Here is a 21,869-nt window from a genome sequence, read left to right on the forward strand (position 1 = left end):
AACCGGTAGATGTAGTGTATTTGGATTTTCAGAAGGCGTTTGACAAAGTCCCTCATGAGAGGCTTCTAAGAAAACTAAAAAGTCATGGGATAGGAGGCTATGTCCTTTCGTGGATTACAAGCTGGTTAAAAGACAGAAAACAAAGAGTAGGATTAAATGGTCAATTTTCTCAGTGGAAAAGGGTAAACAGTGGAGTGCCTCAGGGATCTGTACTTGGACCGGTGCTTTTCAATATATATATATAAATGATCTGGAAAGGAATACGACGAGTGAGGTTATCAAATTTGCGGATGATACAAAATTATTCAGAGTAGTTAAATCACAAGCAGATTGTGATACATTACAGGAGGACCTTGCAAGACTTGAAGACTGGGCATCCAAATGGCAGATGAAATTTAATGTGGACAAGTGCAAGGTGTTGCATATAGGGAAAAATAACCATTGCTGTAGTTACATGATGTTAGGTTCCATATTAGGAGCTACCACCCAGGAAAAAGATCTAGGCATCATAGTGGATAATACTTTAAAATCATCAGCTCAGTGTGCTGCAACAGTCAAAAAAGCAAACAGAATGTTAGGAATTATTAAGAAGGGAATGGTTAATAGAACGGAAAATGTCATAATGCCTCTATATCGCTCCATGGTGAGACCACACCTTGAATACTGTGTACAATTCTGGTCGCCGCATCTCAAAAAAGATATAGTTGCTATGGAGAAGGTACAGAGAAGGGCAACCAAAATAATAAAGAGGATGGAACAGCTTCCCTATGAGGAAAGGCTGAAGAGGTTAGGGCTGTTCAGCTTGGAGAAGAGACGGCTGAGGGGGGATATGATAGAGGTCTTTAAGATCATGAGAGGTCTTGAACGAGTAGATATGACTTGGTTATTTTCACTTTCGAATAATAGAAGGACTAGGGAGAATTCTATGAAGTTAGCAAGTAGCACATTTAAGACTAATTGGAGAAAATTCTTTTTCACTCAACGCACAATAAAGCTTTGGAATTTGTTGCCAGAAGTTGTGGTTAGTGCAGTTAGTGTAGCTGGGTTCAAAAAAGGTTTGGATAAGTTCTTGGACGAGAAGTCCATTAATGGCTATTAATCAATTTTACTTAGGGAATAGCCACTGCTATTAATTGCATCAGTAGCATGGGATCTTTTTAGTGTTTGGGTAATTGCCAGGTTCTTGTGGCCTGGTTTTGGCCTCTGTTGGAAACAGGATGCTGGGCTTCATGGACCCTTGGCCTGCCCCGGCATGGCAATTTCTTATGTTCTTATTACTGGGTCTTTGTGTCTGCTATTTTGAAATATTTTATTGGTATCTAGAAATTTTGTATATGAGTTTTTAATTATTGGATATTCCACTCATCAGTTGTTTCGAAATAATCTGTTCTTTTTGTTAGCATGGTTTTACTGCTACTGATTTTATATTTCTTGATTTGTTTTATAAGGATGGGTGATGTTTCTTTTTTCCTTTATTACACTGCATACAGAGACTCTGGCTTGTTGCAGTTTCCAATTCAGTTTTTTCTGCATGCTTCTAGTTATGCACTTTGGTGTCTTTATTCTTTGTTAGGTGAGGGTCAGCACATGTGATTTTGGTGAGGTTTTCTGCTGGCGTGTAGTTTCTGTGTAGGGCTCTATAGCAGCCTAACTTGGTCTGTTTTCCTAATAGGAGATGTATTGATGTCTTAAGGCCTGTTGTAATATTTTCAGTGTTGACTTTTCTTAGGTAAGGCGGTTACTGTTTAAGTGCTGGAAATTGGTGCTGTTTTGTTGTGGGATGTTTACTATTTATGCAGTTTCTGTTCAGACAGAATACGTATCTTTTCCTTGTGTCATTTTAAACAATAAAAATAATTACCAGACCTTTACTTTTTATTTCCGCCGTGAATTGTAATGAGCAGGTGTGTCACGATGGGAAAAAGGTTGAGAACCACTGGTCTAGACCAGCGGTTCTAAACCGGTGTGTCGCGACACCCTAGTGTGTCGCCAAGCACCGGCTGCTGTGTCGCGTCCTCGGGGTCTCTCCCGCTGCTCTTTCTTCCCTGCTGCCGTTGCCGCTGGGCTATTAACACGTTCAAGCCCAGTGGGAACGGCAGCAGTGCTAAAAAAAGCTGTGGCACTTGTGGCTGGCCTTTTCTTCTTCCCGCACCTGCTCCCCCACCCCCCCGTGACCCAGAACAGGAAGTGAAACGCGGTGCGCGGGAAGGAAGGAGAAAGAGCCGTGCCGCATGATAAAGTAGCAGCGGCGGCTGCAGCATCGGCCCCCGAGCAATTGAAGCAGACGGTAATCGGGAAAGGAGAGAGCAGCATGAGCCTCCCGCGGCTGATGGGATTCTTCTTTCTTGGCTTGCGGGGGCTGGAGGAGGCGGCCGCTGCAGCTACCATTTGTGCTCGGGGAGGGGCAGGGAAGAGGAAGTGAGTGAGAGAAAGAAGCAGCCAGCCTGCGTGTGATTGAGAGCATGTGTGTGAATGAGAGAAACTGGTCAGAGAGCTGTTGTGTGTGTGTGTGTATATGTGAGAGACAATGAAAGTGACTGCTCAAGGAGATGACTGATGTGTATGTGAGAGTGTGAGACATTAGTCAGGGAGGTGACTGATGTGTGTGTGAGAGAGAGAAAAAGCATTGAAGTGAGAAATCTGGGTATGTGAGAAAGCATGGGCGTAAGAAGCCTACTGTTGTGGGGGGGATGTGTGTGAAAGAAAGCATGGAAGTGAGAAGCCTGATTATGTGAGAGAGCATTGGAGTGGGAAGTCCGTGAGTGTGTGCATGCATGAGAGAGAGAGACTGGTTGGTAAGGTGACGGTGTGTGTGTGAGAGAAAGAGCCCGTGCGCTCTCGATCGCCGGGCCGACCCTCTGGAACACAATGCCAGTCGAACTACGGCAAGAAGACTGCCTAAAAACCTTCAAACGGAAGCTTAAGACCTGGCTTTTCACTAAAGCATACACCTAACTTCCCCATTCCCCCCCCCCCACCTCTCCCCCGCGCTACCCTCCCCTCCTTCTCACTCCCCTCTCATTTTTCCTTTCACCACCCTACCCACCTCAAATTCTGCCTAAATTTATATTTTATGTTCTCTCCTATTAATGTACATATTGTATATATTTACAAATCTCGTTTATAACATTTAATACTATATTCCCCTTATATCTCCCCCCCCCTAAATTTCTCTCTTGTTAACATGTTACTTTTGTTCGATGTAAAGCGCCACCCCAGATGCCTGTTTGCGTTACACTGTGAACCGATGTGATATCATTGATGAATGTCGGTATATAAAAATTTTAAATAAATAAAATGATTCAGCGAATGAGAAGCCTGTGCACGTGGAGAGCGAGCAAGGAAATGAGAGAGAGACTGGTGTGTGTGTGTAACAGAGAAAGTGATTATGGGAATGAGAAGCCTGTGCTTGTGAAGAGAGTGAGCTTGGGAGTGAGAAATCTGGATGTGTGTGAAACACAGCATGGGAGGGAGAAGCCTGATTATGTGAGAGAGAGCGCGTGGGAGTGGGAAGCCTGTGTGTGTGTGCATGCATGAGAGTGAGAGACTGGTTGGTAAGGTGACTGTGTGTATGAGAGAAAGAGACTGATGTGTGTGAATATGAGAGAAAGAATGTGATTCAGGAAATGAGAAGCCTGTGCAGTGGAGAGCGAGCATGGAAATGAGAGAGAGACTGGTGTGTGTGTGTATGTATGTGTGTAACAGAGAGAAAGTGATTATGGGAATGAGAAGCCTGTGCATGTGAAGAGAGTGAGGATGGGAGTGAGAACCTGGGTGTGTGAGAGACACAGCACGGGAGGGAGAAGCCTGTATATTGTGATGTAGCGCAGCCCGGCCGCTGGCAGGAGCTGACAAGCTACCATAAGCACAACCACAATACCAGGGCCAGACAGCAGGGGGCGCAGGAGAAGAGGAGGAGGACTACAAATCCAAGCTTCCCTGAAACGCCACCAGACAGGGGAGGGAAGCCTGAAGGCGAACAGGTGGCAGGCATAGAGGATAATGAGGTAGACACTGATGAGTCCATGGAGGTGGTGGAAGAGGGTGTGCCCCCTTGGTGGAACTGGCCACAAAAACTCAGCTCTTCAGTGTCAGAGGAGGAGGAGATGGAGGTAGGTTCGGGGATAGAGGAGTCCTCCTGTTCAGGCATGGATACAGAGTAATCCAGGTGGAGGGGAGAAGTATAAGCTTTACCCTAAAGGGGCCGTTGGGGTTGGTAATAGGGCTGAACAGAGGAGGTAAATGAGTGCTCTGCACTAGCACTGCTTGTAAGGGAATCAGAGGGCTGGAGGGGGAGGGGACAAACTCCATGTAATGCAGCCAGTTGTTACTTATTAAACTGCTTTGAAGGAACTACCCCTCTCTCTGTGTTGTCTCTGGGGCTTGGGGGGGCTGTTTACCCCCAACCCTGCCCGAATAGAACCCCGAAGCCCAGCAAAACTGGGGCCAGCAGAGGCACAGACTCAGGGAGTTTCGTGAACCCATCGAACTCCAGGGACTGGGGCAACTGCTGGCGGCTCAGAACTGGAGATGAAAGAGCGGCGTTCGAGGCTTCACGGACGGTGAGCCATCACACATGGTGGCAGCAGTGGGATGTGTGGAACTCGCCGTCCAGAGGACCTGGAAGGAGCAGCTGAAAATACCAAGGCATTCGTTAGCCTGGGTGAAGGTAAAAGTACCTCGGCAACACTAAAATAGATTATCCAGGAGGTGGGGATGAAGAACCTAAACCCTTGCAGGGATCTTTAAAAAAAAAAAATAAAAAAAAATTTTTTTTTGTTGTTCTCTCTCTCTTTTTTTTTCCACCCATCTGTTTTCCTGTGGTCTTGCCCTGCTTGGGGACTGGGGGGCTTGAGTGTTGAGCGGCCACACTTGGGTCTCGCTGTTGTTTTCTTCCAGAGATGGCGTCGGAGGAGATATTAAAGTGGCTAACCGCACAGATGCAGCAGCAGCAGGAAGGCATGCAGCAACTGATGAAACAGATGATAGAACAGCAGCAGCAGCAACAACGACCCCTGCTACAACTTCTGGATGAGCAGCGGAAGGTCACGCAGCTATGGGCAGCCCAGCTTACCGCAGGACCCTCAGGTACCTCCCAGCATGTTCCGGGAGCAATGGGGCTTGCTCGGACTGAAGCTCCCTGGAACATTCACTTAGAAAAGATGGGGCCTGGTGATGATCCCGAGGCCTTTCTCGTTACTTTTGAGAGGGTGGCTAGTGTTGCGGGTTGGCCCCGCGAACAGTGGACTGCCCGATTAGCACCCTGTTTAACCGGAGCAGCCCAGGCGGCCTACAGGGCACTGGCCCCGGAACAAGCTGTCAATTACTCTGTTTTGAAAGCGGCTATATTGGACAGGCTGGGAGTGACCCAAGACTGGTATCGCCGGCAATTTCGGGCTACGTGTTTTCAACCCACGGATCGACCTCGGGCCCTGGCTCAGCACCTGAAGGACTTGGCATACAGGTGGCTAGAGCCCGAGGGTAAAACTGTAACAAAGATTATGGAAATGATTATTCTAGAGCGTTATATAGAGGCGTTACCTGCCCAGATGAGGAGTTGGGTGATACGTCAGGGGGTAACTGGGCTCGAGAAGGCCATTGTGAACGCCGAGAGGTACCTAGAGGCCGAAGCCACCGTGGCTGCTAGCCCCGCCTTAACAAAAATAAAAGCCTCTAGAGAGTTCGCTCGGGAAAAGGGAGAAGGTTTGGGGGGCCCGGTAGCTGGGCGAAACCGATCCCCAAAGCCAGAGGGGGCAGCCTGTCCGCTTGAGGGGCAAGGCCGAGGCTGGGAACCCCCTAGGAGGTCAGTGACACTCAAGTGCTTTCATTGTGGGGAACTGGGGCACTTCCAGAGGGAATGCCCTCACGTGACGGTAGGCTATGTGCAACCCCCGAGGTCAGGTAGAGGGGAAGCCTCCAGGGAAACAACCCCCTATTTTCAATGGGTTAGGGTCAATGGGCATAGAGTGCAAGCTCTCTTGGACACCGGCACCAGTCAGTCCTTGATTTCGGGGAGAACTGCGACACAAGTGGGCGTGAACGCATCTCGAGCCCCAAAGGGAGAAGCCCAGATACGTTGTGTACATGGGGACGTAAGAAAGCATCCGGTGTATGAGGTCCTTTTACAGTGGGGTCCTTATGAGGATATGTTGGAAGTCGCCCGGGCCGAAGCATTACCCGTACCCCTCCTATTGGGGCGCGACTGGAAGCCTCTCGCAGAGGTATTGGCCGACAAACAAGCCCTGGTGACTACTAGAGCCCAGACCCAGGTGCAGGGCACCTCAGACGCTGAACCTGGGATCGGGGAGGTTTTTCCCTTCGGGGAGGCGGGAGTAGTGGAGGAACCAGGGACGAGTCGCAAACCCCGCGCTGAGAGAAAGAAAGAAAAGCGAGGTCAGGTAGACTTTTGGGAGGGAGAAGAGGAGCCCCGCACGAATCAGATAGTGGGGACATTGCTAGGCCGGTTTCCAGAATTCAGGGAGGAACAGCTCCAGGATCAGGCGCTTCAGGAAGCATGGAAACAGGCCAAAATGCCCACTCCTCCTATTACTAATAAAGGAAATACATTGTATCCTTATTTCATGGTGGAAAAAGGTTTACTCTATAGGGTAGAGGAAGGACTGGTAGGGCAGGGTGCTCACAAACAGCTTTTGGTGCCCCTGTGCTTCCCGAACGATGTTCTGGCCCTAGCCCACGAACATCCCCTGGCGGGCCATTTGGGCATACATAGTACTCTAGCTCGGCTTAAGAGGAGGTTCTTTTGGCCGGGCATCTACAGGAACGTTAGGAAATATTGTTCTTCATGTCCCAAATGCCAATTAGTCTCAACAAGAGCTCCGGCTCGCACACCACTGGTACCCATGGACCGCATAGCGGTAGACATGATCGGACCGTTAGAAAAGACCAAGAGGGGACACCAGTACATTCTAGTGGTGCTGGATTATGCCACTAGGTATCCCTGGGCCGTCCCCTTGAGGTCCACAAGAGCCTCAGTGGTGGCACCCGAGCTAGTAAAAATCGTCTGTGAGTTCGGGTTCCCCAGGGAGGTATTAACAGATCGAGGTACCAACTTTATGTCCCGGGAGTTGGCGAACTTGTGGAACCAGTTTGGCATAAAGCACACGCGCACCGCTGCGTATCATCCCCAAACTGATGGCTTGGTTGAACGATATAATCAAACTCTGAAATCTATGATGCGGGCTTGTTTGGAGAGGGATTCGGGGGATTGGGACAGGCTTATCCCCTTCTTATTGTTCGCCTCGCGGGAGGTACCCCAGGCCTCTACGGGGTTCTCCCCATTTGAACTAATCTTTGGGCGACAACCCCGGGGTATGCTGGATGTCATTCAGGAGAAATGGAGTGGGGTAGAGGCAGAGCCCCAAGACGTAATAAGTTACGTGGATGGTTTGAGGCAGCATGCAGAGGTTGCTTTGGGGATAGCCCGAGATAACTTAAGACAAGCCCAAGAGAAGCAGAAGCAGTACTATGACCGAGGGGCAAGGGAGCGGGAATTCCAGGAAGGGGATCAGGTCCTGGTACCCACATCCCCCAATAAGCTCCTTGCCAAGTGGAAGGGCCCAGGGATCATAGTAAAACGTTTGGGACCCCTGAATTATCAGGTTAAGGTTGGTCACAAACGCCCGCAGGTCTATCACGTCAATTTACTCAAGCCCTGGATAGAGAGGGAGAGTCTGTCAGCCGGTCGGGTACCCGAGGAGGAAGGGGAGCTAGGTCCCCAGGTACGGGATCTGGATCTTAAGGAGGGAGTAAAAATAGGGGTAGACTTGACCCCATTACAAAGGGCCCAAATGGAGAAGATAGTGAGCCAGGCGGGGGATGTGTTTTCCCCATTACCGGGCCGTACAACATTAGTCACCCACACCATACAAACTCAAACGGGGAAGGTGGTCAGGAGGAGGCCTTATCGGTTGCCTGAGGCTATGCAGGCAGAGGTCACAAAGCAAGTAGAGGAGATGTTGCAGTTAGGGGTTATTGAGGAATCTAGCAGCGCATGGTGTAGCCCCATAGTCCTGGTACCCAAGCCCGATGGGACCTTGCGCTTCTGCATAGATTTTAGACTCGTAAATGCCATCTCTAGTTTTGATGCATACCCTATGCCCCGAGTGGACGAGTTAGTGGAAAGGCTGGGGACAGCCCACTACCTAACCACCCTGGACCTCACAAAAGGGTATTGGCAAATACCTTTAGATCAGGAGTCACAGGAAAAAACAGCATTTGCCACCCCGGCGGGCCTGTATCAATTCGTACGCATGCCTTTTGGGTTACAGGGCGCTGCTGCCAGCGCCTTTTGAATATAGTGCTACGTCCCCACATGAACTATGCTGCTGCGTACATGGACGATGTCATAATTCACTCTATTGATTGGGCCTCCCATCTCGTTAAAGTCAAAGCGGTCCTCCAGTCGTTACGGGAAGCCGGTTTGACGGTCAACCCGGCGAAATGTCGCCTGGCCCAAAGAGAGGTCAAGTACTTGGGGCATGTAGTGGGGAAGGAGGTGGTTAAACCCTTGCTGGACAAGATCCAGTGTATTCAGGACTACCCTAGGCCTGAGACGCAGAAGCAGTTGAGGGCCTTCCTGGGTTTGGTAGGCTATTACAGGCGCTTCATACCCCGGTTCGCCGACCTAGCATGTCCCTTAAATGACATGCTAAGGAAAGGAACACCGAATCAATTAGGCTGGGCACACCCCGCAGCAGCCGCGTTCGAGTACCTTAAGAGAGCCCTATGCCAGGATCCCGTATTAAAAGCCGTTGATTTTGCTCTGCCCTTCATATTGCAGACCGATGCATCTGGGACGGGATTAGGGGCCGTTCTCTCACAAAGCGAATATGGGGAGGAACACCCGGTACTGTACCTTAGCCGTAGGTTGCATGAGCATGAACGCAAATACGCCACTATTGAAAAAGAATGCTTGGCGGTGAAGTGGGCGATTGATTCACTAAAGTATTATTTGGCTGGTCGCCCTTTTGTCCTAGTTACTGATCATGCACCCTTGAAATGGCTCCATGTAATGAAAGAATCCAACGCAAGGCTGACCAGATGGTACTTGGCGCTACAGCCGTACTGTTTTGAGGTCCGTCATAGGGCGGGTAGGGACCACGTAAATGCAGACTTTCTTTCACGCCTGGGGGAGGGAGCTGGAACTCCGGTACCCAAGAGTTCCAGGGTTTTTAAAAGGGGGGGGGGGTGTGTGATGTAGCGCAGCCCGGCCGCTGGCAGGAGCTGACAAGCTACCATAAGCACAACCACAATACCAGGGCCAGACAGCAGGGGGCGCAGGAGAAGAGAAGGACTACAAATCCCAGCTTCCCTGAAACGCCACCAGACAGGGGAGGGAAGCCTGAAGGCGAACAGGTGGCAGGCATAGAGGATAATGAGGTAGACACTGATGAGTCCATGGAGGTGGTGGAAGAGGGTGTGCCCCCTTGGTGGAACTGGCCACAAAAACTCAGCTCTTCAGTGTCAGAGGAGGAGGAGATGGAGGTAGGTTCGGGGATAGAGGAGTCCTCCTGTTCAGGCATGGATACAGAGTAATCCAGGTGGAGGGGAGAAGTATAAGCTTTACCCTAAAGGGGCCGTTGGGGTTGGTAATAGGGCTGAACAGAGGAGGTAAATGAGTGCTCTGCACTAGCACTGCTTGTAAGGGAATCAGAGGGCTGGAGGGGGAGGGGACAAACTCCATGTAATGCAGCCAGTTGTTACTTATTAAACTGCTTTGAAGGAACTATCCCTCTCTCTGTGTTGTCTCTGGGGCTTGGGGGGGCTGTTTACCTCCAACCCTGCCCGAATAGAACCCCGAAGCCCAGCAAAACTGGGGCCAGCAGAGGCACAGACTCAGGGAGTTTCGTGAACCCATCGAACTCCAGGGACCGGGGCAACTGCTGGCGGCTCAGAACTGGAGATGAAAGAGCGGCGTTCGAGGCTTCACGGACGGTGAGCCATCACAATATGTAAGACAGAACATGGAAGTGGGAAGCCTGTGTGTGTATGCATGAGAGAGATCAGGTGACTGGTGTGTGTGTGTGTGTGTGAAAAAGAAAGTGATTATGGGAATGAGAAACCTGTGCATGTGGAGAGTGAGCACGGGAGTGAGAAACCTGGGTGTGTGTGAGACACAGCAAGGGAGTGAGAAGCCTGTATATCTGAAAGAGAACATGGGAGTGGGAAGCCTGTGTGTGTGCATGCATGAGAGAGATCAGGTGACTGGTGTGTGTGTGTGTGTGAGAGAAAGAAAGTGATTATGGGAATGAGAAGCCTGTGCATGTGGAGAGAACAAGCATGGGAGTGAGAGACTGGTGAGTGTGTGAGACAGAGAAAGTGATTATGAGAGTGAGAAGCCCGTATATGTAAGTAGAACACGGGAGTGGGAAGCCTGTGTGTGTGTGTATGGCATGAGAGAAACTGTTCAGGAAGGTGACTGGTGTGTGTGTCAAAGACTGGGAGATGATTGGTGTGTGAGAGACAGAAACTGGTCATGGGGGCATGACTGGTATGGTGTGTGTGTGTGAGAGAGACATGGGCATTGAGGAGGATGACCATGAGTATAGAGCTTAGCCTCTACTGCTGCTTCTGCTGTGTGCTACGGCCTGCATGGAAGAGGAGTAGGAGAGCTGTTGGAGGGGGGTAAGTAAAGGTGGCTTTTTAAGTTTATTTTTCTTGATTGACTGCCATTTTAATTATTTATTTTGTGATGTGTCTGCTTTTTTTGAAATATTTTATTGGTGTTTGGAGAATTTTTAATAGTTTTTATGAGTTTTTAATTGTTGGATGTTATTCTGTTCATAGCTGTTTAGAAACATTTATTCTGCTTATTAGTATAGTTTTACAATTATTTCTGTGTGGGGATCTATAGCTGCTTGCTAGCTCTGTTTTCCTAATAACCTAATAAGAGGTGTATTGGTTTTTAGGGCCTGATTTAATATTTATAGTGTTGCCATTTCATAGATAGGGTTGCTCCTGTTTGAGTGTATTCCATAATACAGGTGTAACTGTGTGCGGATTAGTTTATGTGCATTACTACAGATCCTGGGAGTATGTTAGGTCGGTTCTGTGTCTGTTACCGAGATGAGATATTTTACTAGCATGTAAGAGTTTTATCAGTCTTATTTGTTGTGTTTTCTCAAGAGGACATGCGCATTGGTGGTAAGCTGCTGTCTTTTCATAAGTAGGGCTATTGAGCCTGGAAGTAGAAGGAGTTTGAGTTGCTGTTACTGAGATGACACCAGAACATCTTTTTTGTAGGGTGAGTTGTATGGGGAATGTCATAATTCTGCTTTATATCCATTATTGTGGGTCAGGGGGGTTCCCGTGGATGCAAACTGTACTTTTACATCTAGCCCCGTGACGATCATGGGTCAGTGTGTCACGCATGTGAGAACCATCTGTCAGGTGTGTCCCGACAGAAAAAAGGTTGAGAACCACTGGTCTAGACAATAGTGAGAAGTAAAGGTATGGATAGTTGACCATGTGGCCGCTTTACAAATGTCTTCAATGGTAGCATTTTGAATGTGTGCAACTGAGGCCACTGTGGCTCGCGCCTGGTGTCTTGACTGTATTTGCTAGTGGTGGGTGCACTGAAGCATGACAGTATTGGATTCAGTTTGTTCTCTTGGTTACTGCCACCCCCACTGCATTAGGATTAAACTTGACAAATAGTTGTGATGAGCATCTGTGTAGCTGTGTTCTTTGTAATATGCCAACGCCCTTTTGTAATCCAAGGTATGTAATAGTCTTTCCCTTTCATTATCTTGCAGTTTAGAAAAGATAGGGAGCATGATGGTTTGATTTATGTGAAAAGTAAGGTGAGAAATACACCAAGGCCTGAAGCTCCCTCACCAACCTAAGCCAAGAGTTAGCCTTCTTCTTTAAGGACAAAATCTCCAAAATAACAGATACCTTTAACTCCATTTCAAGCTTCAACTTTCAATCTTCAACAATTAACATCCCTCCTTGGCTCGATTTCAGACCTATCTCCTTCATAGAAACAGAAAAAATGCTGAAGAAAATCAACCCTGCACGACACGAACTTGACACCATTCCCACCCGAGCACTTAAAGAAATTGCTTATCCTTTAGCTCCAACAATTTCAGCAATCATCAACAAGTCGCTCGAGGAAGGTGAGCTGCCTCCCAAGTTAAAAATTGCCACCATCACACCCTTATTAAAGAAAAAAAACCTCAACCCTGACGACCTAAACAACTACCGTCCAATCTCCAACCTACCCTTTTTCGCCAAAATGATAGAGAAGGCAGTTTTGAAACAACTCAACGAACATCTAGACGATAACAAAATTCTCTTTCCCTCCCAATTCGGCTTCAGAAAAAACCACAGCACAGAAACCCTCCTACTTAACCTCTCCAATACCATCCTAAGAGGACTTGACAACAAAAAAGGATACCTTCTGATTCTTTTAGACCTCTCTGCAGCCTTCGACACAGTGGATCATAAAATTCTTATCTCATGTCTAGAATCCATTGGTCTAGCTGGCAAGACTCTTAGTTGGTTTACATCCTTCCTCAATAACAGACACTTCAAAGTTTCTCACAACAAGTGCTCTTCAAACCCCATCCCCCTCGAAACAGGTGTGCCACAAGGATCAGCACTCTCACCCATCTTATTCAACATTTACCTTACCCCTCTTTGCCATCTATCTAGACTCAACAACGTATTATATGTATGCCGATGATATACAATTCCTCATTCCAATTTCCTCCTCAATAGAAGATGCTATGTCTAAAGCAGCTTCTCACCTAGACACAATCAGAAACATGCTAATTCATCTTAAACTATGTCTAAATACCAGCAAAACTGAATGTATCCTAATTGCCAAAAAAAATCCTGATCATAAAACAATTCCTCCCTTCCACTTTGATAAGACCCCCGTCCATCTTAAAGAGAGCGTTAAAGACCTGGGATTTTGGATAGACATTGACCTAAACTACAAAAAACACATCGCTACAAAAATAAAAGAAGGCTACTTCAAATTTTAAAACATCTAAAACCTCTGCTTCACCCCCACGATTTCAAAACCGTCCTACAAGCCCTTTTATTTTCCAGTCTGGATTACTGCAACTCCCTTTTGATTGGCCTTCCTAAATCTTCTTTGAGACCCCTACAGCTCCTTCTGAATGCTGCAGCCAGAGTTCTAACAGGCAAAAGAAAAGCCGATCACATTACACCTGTTCTAAATCAATTACAATGGCTCCCTATTGAAAAAAAGAGTAGAATACAAAGTTCTCTCTATTCTTCACAATGCAATATACAAAGCCGATTACTCCACCTTTGATGACATCATTCACTTACATTGCTCTCAACGAACAACAAGATCTACTAGTAAAATTCAACTAGTAATTCCCTCACTTCCACAGGCCAAATTATCCTCCACCAGAAACAGAGCCCTTTCCATTATTGGCCCAAAACTTTGGAATTCATTACCTCATTTCCTCACCTATCAAGAAAACTTAAAATCCTTCAAAAAAGACCTAAAATCCTGGCTACTCAGCCAATCTTTTAAAGCCTGCTCTCAATGAACTTATATTAACATAGCCTGCTATCTTTCAATATCTCCTTCAATCAATCTTCCTGTTTCATGATGCAGATGTCCTCTGTTTTCAATGTTCCCAGATATCTCTGTTCACCTACTCAGGGTTTCCACCCTGTATTATCCTGTTATACTCATTCTCCTTGTTATGTCTTTGCTCATTATTGTTAATCTTTGATATTCTTAAATTTCAAACATCGTTCAATGTAACACGTTGTTCTGTATGTAAACCGGAGTGAAGGCAACTCTGCTATACCTCTGTATATAAAAAATGCTAAATAAATAAATAAGATAATAGCGATGAGGAAGACCACCTTCCAGGTTATAAACTTTAGAAACTGACTGTATTGGTTCAAAGGGATACTTCATTAGGGCTGTCAAAACATTTAAATCCCAGGGAATGGGAGGATTTTTCATAGGAGGATGAAAGTGAAAGTCCTCTCATAAATCAAGATTTCATAGGATGGATTGCAATCAAGAAACTATTGTTCTTGTCATGAAAAGTAGCTAAGGTACTTAAGTGGACCCTTATGGAGTACATTGCTTACCCAGATTTTTAAAGGTAGTTCAGGTAGTTGAGTAACTGCTTCAGAGAAGAAGAAAAGGGGCTGATGGTATGTCTGACACCAGCCGGAATATCACTTCCATTTGAATGAATAGTATTTGCTATTATTGATTGGAGGATATCGTTGTCAGGCTTTTAAACAAAACTTGAAGGACTAGTCACCAAGATATGATCTTAACAGTCGTTTCTACGTTCATACCAAAAGTGATTGAACCAGTGGATACGTCCCATAATCATATATGGTGCCCGGATATATACTCTATATTTTATCTAATCTCAAGAGCCCCTGATGCAGCCATAAAGGCGAAACTCGGCCAGAGTCGGGCTGGTTCTGATCAATTGAATAAATTCTCTTTCCAAGGCTCTGGTCTTATTTTGTTTTTTTTCACATCTGTGGCAAGACAGCCCTGGTTTTCAATGTATCCAAACGAGCTCCTATAAATTGAAGAATCTGTGTTGGAGTGAGAATGGATTTTGGGTAATTGACTACTATGCCCAATCGATCCAAGCATTGAACTGTTAGGTGTCTCTGGCTTGGATGCTACTAGAAGCCAATTGTCCAGATATGGGAATATGCGGATGCCTTTTTGTCGTGTGCCACCACCACTGCCATACACTTCGTGAAAACTCTGGGGGCCTCCAAAAGACCAAACGGTAGGACTTTGTATTGGTAATATTTGTCCTGAAACTGAAAAGATAGGTAACGCCACGAAGAGGGGATAATTGGTATGTGGGTGTACGCATCCTTGAGATCTATTGAACACATCCAGTTGTTGGGTTGAAGAAGTGGCAGGATATTCTTCAATGATACCATCTTGAACTTTTCCCCGAGTAGGTGTTTGTTCAGTTCCCGGAGATCCAGAATTGGTCTGTGACCTCCTGTTTTCTTGGGAATTAGGAAATACGGTGAATAAAAATCCTTGTTTTGGGCATGTGGTGGAAGTAACTGAATTGCTCTTTGGTGTTGCAGGGATAGGATTTCCTTTTCTAACTGAGGTTGTTGGTGTGTTGTCCTCTTGGTTGGTCGATGAGGTAATTGAGGTTTTTTCGAAATCTGGATCTGGTATCCCTTTTCTACCACTTCTAAAACCCATCGATCATTTGTTATTGCTTTCCATTCCGACAGTCGGGTTGATATTCTGCCCGGTGGATGTAGATTTATGGTGGTGGCAGTACCTTTAAAATGATGACTGTGTTTTGGTGGAAGAAGTCGTTTGTTGGCCTCGTTGGCACTGACCCCTCTGGCGACCTCATCTTTGTTGCAGTTGTTGACTGCGTTGCGGTTGATCGTATGCCGGGGTCCAATACGGTGGGTAGTGCCTGAACAATCGGTGTTGGTATGGCTGTTTATGCAGGGAGGGAAAATATTTTCCTTGAGTTTGATAACTTGAGGGTTGTATCAATGACTGTACTGCCACCGCTTGTTCTTTTAAGCTGGCCACTGTCTCTTGAAACCTATCTCCAAATAGGTTTTCAGCCTTGCATGGCAGGTTTGCTAATTTAATATGTACGTCTTCGCGTATAGCACTGGAGCGTAACCACGCCATCCTTCGCGACGCAATAGCAGATGCTGATATACATGACAAGGATTCAAATCCTTCATATATAGTGCGCAGGAGGTGCCAAATGCCCTCCTGCGTGTTCTGTACCGGTTGAATAACATCACCTGTAGGATGTTCCGCCTCAGGGAGCGTGTTCTTTATGTTCTTAACACATTCATATAAATATTTAATGATATAGAATTAATGTTGCTGAATACGGGCAGATAGCACTGCTCCTTGGAATGATATCCTTGCAAACTCGTCCAGTAATTTCTGTTCTTTACCAGGTGGCACCAACGCGTGCAACTGTCTTTTTTGCGCGTTGCATAGCTGATTCTATGACCAGAGAGGAATGAGGGAGTTGTGGTACCAAACAGAATGGAGATTTTCTCATTCTGAATTTTAAGTCAGCTTTCCTGGAGACCGGAGGGATCGTGAAAGGCGTTTCCCACGATTTTTCTAGTACTGAATCCAAGACTTTGTGAGATGGCAATGAGGTGGGTTCAGCTGGGATGTCGAATATTTTTAGTAATCCTAATGTTTCTGCCCTTAGATCAGGTGTTTTTTGAATCTCAAGGTTCAGGACAGAACCCATTTTCTCCAGGAATTTGGGGTATGACAAATCCTCCGGAGAGGCGTATGGTTCAGGAGGATCCTCCGGAGGGTCGAATGGATATCCTGTGGACGTCGCTGGTGACGTTTGTGGAGAGTCCGGTTCCACGGTGTATAAAGGTTCACGTGGAAGAGGCTGATGCTCCATCAGTGGAGGTGACTATTCCCTTATTGACTCCATGTCTTTATCCCCTGGGGAGGATGGAGTGGAAATGCGTTGCGATTCTTGGTCACTTCCTGTTGGAGAGGGAGGCAACGTGAAGTTGGATTGCATGACTTCAAAAAAGTCAGAAAGAGCTGACGACAGCTGTGTAAAAGCTTGCTGTGTCTGTGCCGACATCTTAGGCTTTGCCTGAGCTTTTGAATGTTTAGGTGGCAATGCTGCTTTTAGGATGGCAGCGTCTGGAGCCCCAGTGAGATGTTTTTGTGGTTGTAAATCCTGTGATACTCTCCTCTTTTTATATAAAGGTTCTTGCAGACCCATGTCTAATTCCCTATGTCTGGAATTAGATGAGAGATCAGAATATACATGTAGTGATGATGATGTCGAAGAAGAATGTGAAGTCACTCGAACGAACTCTTCCTCTGACTGTGGGGGAAAACTTGGAGTTTGATCCCCGATCGGTGATGGAGAGTGTTCTGAAACACTTTGTCTGGGTATTCTCCCCTGATGTCGGCTGGAACATGCATGTGCTGACTTTTGATGTTTTTTTAGTGGAGGATTTAGATGTAGATGAACTGCGAACTGAGTGAGTTTTGGTCCCTGAGGTCCCTTTTGTCTGCGGTCCCCTCCTGTGTGGGTCTTGAGTAGAGGATGACTGCTCATGTGTCGAAGATTTTCCATCATGTTTGGATTTTGATTTTACAAGCGCAGATCCCTACACCCCATGCGCTGATCCCGACACTCCGTGATTCGAAGTGGATGCTCTATGCTTCGATGCCGTCAGGTTTTTCGCTGGCTTCAACCACACTTGTAGTTTGGAAGGGTGAGGCATTTTAATGGCCTGCGTCGAAGTTTTCTCAACAGATCGAGGCACGGCCGACTATCACGGTGAGGCCCGTGGATGCTGAGCTTTCTTCACCTCTTCCCGGTGACCTCCAATCCTGGAGGTCCGGAGCTCGACTGATGCTGCCCTCCTTACCTTTGGGGCCTTGTCCTTTGCTGGACCCAGGGAGGAATGGGCCTCCGATCGAGGGGCGAATGACCCCCCCGCTGCCATCTTTAGCTGAAGTATTTTATGAGCTCGCTGCCGCTGAGCTCTCGGCGACATCCGGCCACAGTGAGGACATGAAGCCTGATCATGTTCGGGGCCTAAGCACTGGCAGCATCGATCATGTCCATCGGTGATGGACATAATCTTTCCACATGAACACGGTTTGAAGCTGGATGGCCTAGGATCTATTTTTCTTGACATTCTGTTTTCCTTCTTGAGGAGAACGAAGCTCCGCATGCGATCCCGCGCGCTGAAAAAAACAGACTGAGGAGAATCTGTTTTTCTGTGCGGGAAGGCACAAGCATCTGCACAGAGCAAAGCTCTGAATTCTACTATGGAAGCTCCGCTTCCTGGGCCCTGATGGACAATTCCCATGACAGCATGGCTAATTCAGCCCTGCTATCAACGGGAAATGTAACTTCGTCTTTTTTACCCTTTTCATCGCAGACTCAACAACTAACGTTTGAGATAGCTGGACTAATCTGTAGGTTAAGGACTTCTGAAAATGGAATTTCAGATCCAGCTTCCTGGATACAGGGAGATTCGAATGAGGGGGACACCCATATCTTAGAGAGTACTATATCCAGAACCTTATGTGAAGGAAGTGCTGAAGGTTTTGCTGGAACTTCCAGTATTTTTAGAATACAAAAATTTCTGTCCCGGGGTCTGGCAATTTTCGGACATCCACTTTTAGTGAAGTATCCAACTTCTCAATGAAGCGGGAGTAAGCGAGATCCTCCGGCGGAGATGAATGAATGATCTGGAGGCTCCTCTGGTGGGTCCAATGGTATGCACACACTGGTAGAAGATTAATTCGGAGGGGAACCACCGTGGTGATTCTGGCAGGGCAGGTTCTCCCTGTCTGTCTGTTTCTGGAGACACGGGTCTGTCTGGGGAAAAATATTGAATGACTGTGGTATGGTTGTTCCTGATCTCCTTTCCCGTTGAAGTCCGGGAACTGAGGAGGTGAAACTTTCAGATTTAAGGAGAAGAGAAATCCTGATGATGGATGAAATCTGCTCCATGACTTAGTCTGATCAGGTTAATGGAGACTCTGCAGGGAGTGTCTGTCAATCTCTTTCGACAGAAGCTTTAGAAGGACCTCTACCATGCGGACATATTGCCTCAGATAAGATGGCTGATGGTTATTGATTATGGACCTTTGAACTATCTCTGGGCCAGGTCATCTATCCCTTGGGGATAACTCCTCCTGGAGATCAGAGTCTCTATAGTGGGAATGCGTGGAGAGATCCAAATAAAACCTATAGTTTCTCGAGGGGGAGAAGGAGGAAGATGAACTTATTGAAAGAGGCTTGGAAGAAGAAGTCCAAAGCGGATGAGATAGGATGTCCAGAATTGTATCTAGATGTTGTTTTTGGTGAGGTGTCGAGGAAATATCCTCCTTTCTCCTTTGGCATCGTGACGGAATGCTCAGTATGACTTAAGGAGGTAGTATGGTGTTGATCCGTCGCAAAGACGACGCATGCATTGTGGAAGCAGCTTACTGAGCCATACGCTTCTGGCTTTTTTTTTTTTTTTTTGCTTGTGTCTGCTTGCTTTGTGCCATTCCGTCAATCTGGTTTGGGTGTGCATCTAAACACAAGATTGTGGACTTAGAGATCCCACTCTTTGCATCGATACATTGTGAGCTGGTTTCAAAGCAACATGCTCTCAGTGTGCGTCGCTTTAGGGGTTGCCTGCGATGCATTGCTTCTCTGCCGGCTCCTGGGTCAGCAGTTTTGTGCTCGCTACAATGCACGTCCTAGACAACACAAGTGATGCTTCTACAGCAGACACTTGGTGTTCCTGACTTTGGCTGAGGTTTTGTTTAGGTGCTATCATGATCTTCCCCACACCAAGGCCTACTCACCCCAGATAAAAAACACAGGTGCCTGGTATTGTGTTTAGATGCTATCTGCGACTCCACGGATGCTGACCTTCTGTGTACATGTTGGTGATGTTGATTAGGGCCTAGAGAAGAATGAGCCGAGTGTCTCGGAGATGGTGTCGCTGAAGATGCACGTCCCTGTCCCTCAGGGAAGGGATTTTTACGACTGTCTTTGGGCCCGCTACACCATGCAGCCGTAGTTGCTTAGTTATGGTCCAGGCCCAGGCAAATGTAACAAGAATTATGACCATCAGTGATGGTCATTATGTGTCTGCACTGACAGTATTTTGAAGCCAAACATTGTGGTAGCACTAAAAAGCGCTCGCGGGTTCGCTAGCACGAGTAGAAAAAGGCTAAGGCCTAGAAAAAAAGAGAGGAGACAAGAGGAGAACACAAAAAATACATCCATGCAAAAGCATGGAAAAATTAAGACTGATGACGCACTTCATGCAGGAACTTCCACATAGGTGCAGCAGAGCAAAAGCTCTTAACTCTTGGAGAGAGAGAGAGTATGTACATGCGCCATTGAATGTCACCCAGACAGTATGGCTAATTTAGCCTGCTTATTGACAGAAAATCAGATCACTATCTATGTAAACTTCTGGTACTATCGTATATACTACAAAACACTGATTGTATTTCTTTTTCTTTCTTCCCTAAACTAATGTAAATCTGATAAGGATTAATTTTTTTTTTGGTGGGGTGGGGATTAGTGCAGTTTGGGTCTGAAATGTCATACCCTTAACTAATACTACAACCACACTACTTTACTGTATGCTACCATATCACAGCAACTCAAACGTATACAAACAGCCAACACCTAAAGTTATTCTTTTACCGACAGATTTCTTCTGATAACTTACATTTTTAGATACATTTTGCCATTGCTATTTGTGCACCACTATACTTGCTATTCTCCCATATACACCAAGCTGTAGGCTCGCAACACCCAAGACAACGACACCAGAGACTAACCCATTGTGCTAACATAAAATTCTTTTTTTTTTTTTTTTTACGGGCATGTCAGTTGTGTCTTTTTTAAACAGTTGACAGCCTCATATAAATGATGCGTGAAGGATGTCTCGGAACAGGGCCTGGAGAATAACCAGGACAGGGCCAGTCCAAGCTAGACCCTACCTACACTCACCCCCCCCCCCCCCCGGGCCAGCATCAACTCCACTGAGCAGACAGCAAGACGGGACTTACCTAAGCATTCCCATCAACCCGAAAGGGCCGAGCCACTCCTGGTTTTACTCCGTGGGCTGCACAGGACAAAGTTCAAACTCCCCTCTACCGGCAACAACGAAGAGTCTCGCCGCAGGCCCGGGCTTGACTCCGGAAGAAAGCGAGTCACCTGCTCACCCCAGCCTGTGCATCCTGCACCGAAAAAGACAGGGGACGGCTCCTCCCGGCCACCAACAATACAACCGCTGCGAGCAAGAAGAGCCCAAACATCACCCCTCAACTTACTCTCCTCCCCCCCGGGGGCCGCTCCCAGACTCCAACAACCCCCCGTCTCCGCCGCCGCCTACCTCACTGCAGCCGCGCCAACCCCCAGGAGCCGGAACCGAACCCTGCTCCTGCTGCCTCGCTCCAGGGACCGCCCGCCGCGCGTTTTCATTGGCGCGTTTTCTTCCGCGAGCAAGAGGTGGCCCGCCGAGAGGGGAGGGAGGCGCCTTCCGGCCGCTCATTGGGCCAGGCTGCCGCCAATCACCCGTTTAAAAAGGAGCAGGCGTATTGGCAATGCGACTGCGCAGAGCCAGCGCAAGGCTCGGCTAGTGGCAAACGTGGGTCTGTTGGTGGTGCGCCCTGCTGGGAAGGGTGTATGGCAGGGCGCACCACCTTCCCCCCCCCCCCCCGCCCCTAGGCTTCTGACGCTTTTTGGATGATTCTTGTCGCCACCTTCAGTCTCCCCTGCTCGCTGGATGGACCTTAGTTTCTCAGGAGTAGAGGACGCTACACAATCATTTCACTCTGTATTCCGCAGGATTGACCACCCGCTGCCATCCTCTGCTGTATGTTGCCTTGTTTACTCGCACGGCTTTTTGTGTCACTTCTATGTGTGTGGGATCATCACAAATGGCTCTTTATTACTTCATTGTTCCTGGACATACCCAGATCAGTCGAGACCAGTGGGTTATGTACTCCCACCAGCAGATGGAGGCAGAGAACCAAAACTTCGAGGCACGGCTATATAACTCTAGTGCCATCTGCAGCTCCTTAGTATTTCTGTTTCCAGCAGATGGTGGTCGTGCATCCTGCAGCTTTGGCCTGAGTTTTTGCAGGGCTAACCGAGGTGTGAGGTTCCGATCGCGGGCCATCCCTTGGGTGGAGTGGGGTGGGGTGGGAGGAGGGTTTAGACCCCCCCCCCTTCCCGGCTGTGGAGCCCTTGGATTCCAGGGACTTGGATAGCCAGGGGACTGGTTCCCTCCACGCCCTGAAGCCCTCTTCCAGTGCCTCCTAAAGGAAAGTACCCCTGTGGGGAATT

General features: G+C 47.4%; 1 protein-coding gene across 3 annotated transcripts in view; it reads right to left on the reverse strand.

Moving 5' to 3' along the window:
- RNF4 (ring finger protein 4) overlaps nucleotides 1-21,087 on the reverse strand; it is a 148,530-nt gene extending 127,443 nt beyond the window's left edge. For 2 of the 3 annotated variants that reach the window (XM_029592200.1, XM_029592210.1), the window contains exon 1: nucleotides 20,588-20,906. Coding sequence is in view for 1 of the 3 variants with exons in the window: in XM_029592191.1 (XP_029448051.1) it covers nucleotides 20,914-21,072 (159 nt within the window). In the remaining 2 variants the exon portion in view is untranslated. The other variant, XM_029592191.1, reaches the window with a different exon arrangement.
- Nucleotides 21,088-21,869: the final 782 nt, after the last annotated feature.

This window comes from Rhinatrema bivittatum, chromosome 1 (genome assembly GCF_901001135.1).
Source record: "Rhinatrema bivittatum chromosome 1, aRhiBiv1.1, whole genome shotgun sequence".
Taxonomy (NCBI): Eukaryota; Metazoa; Chordata; class Amphibia; order Gymnophiona; family Rhinatrematidae; genus Rhinatrema; species Rhinatrema bivittatum.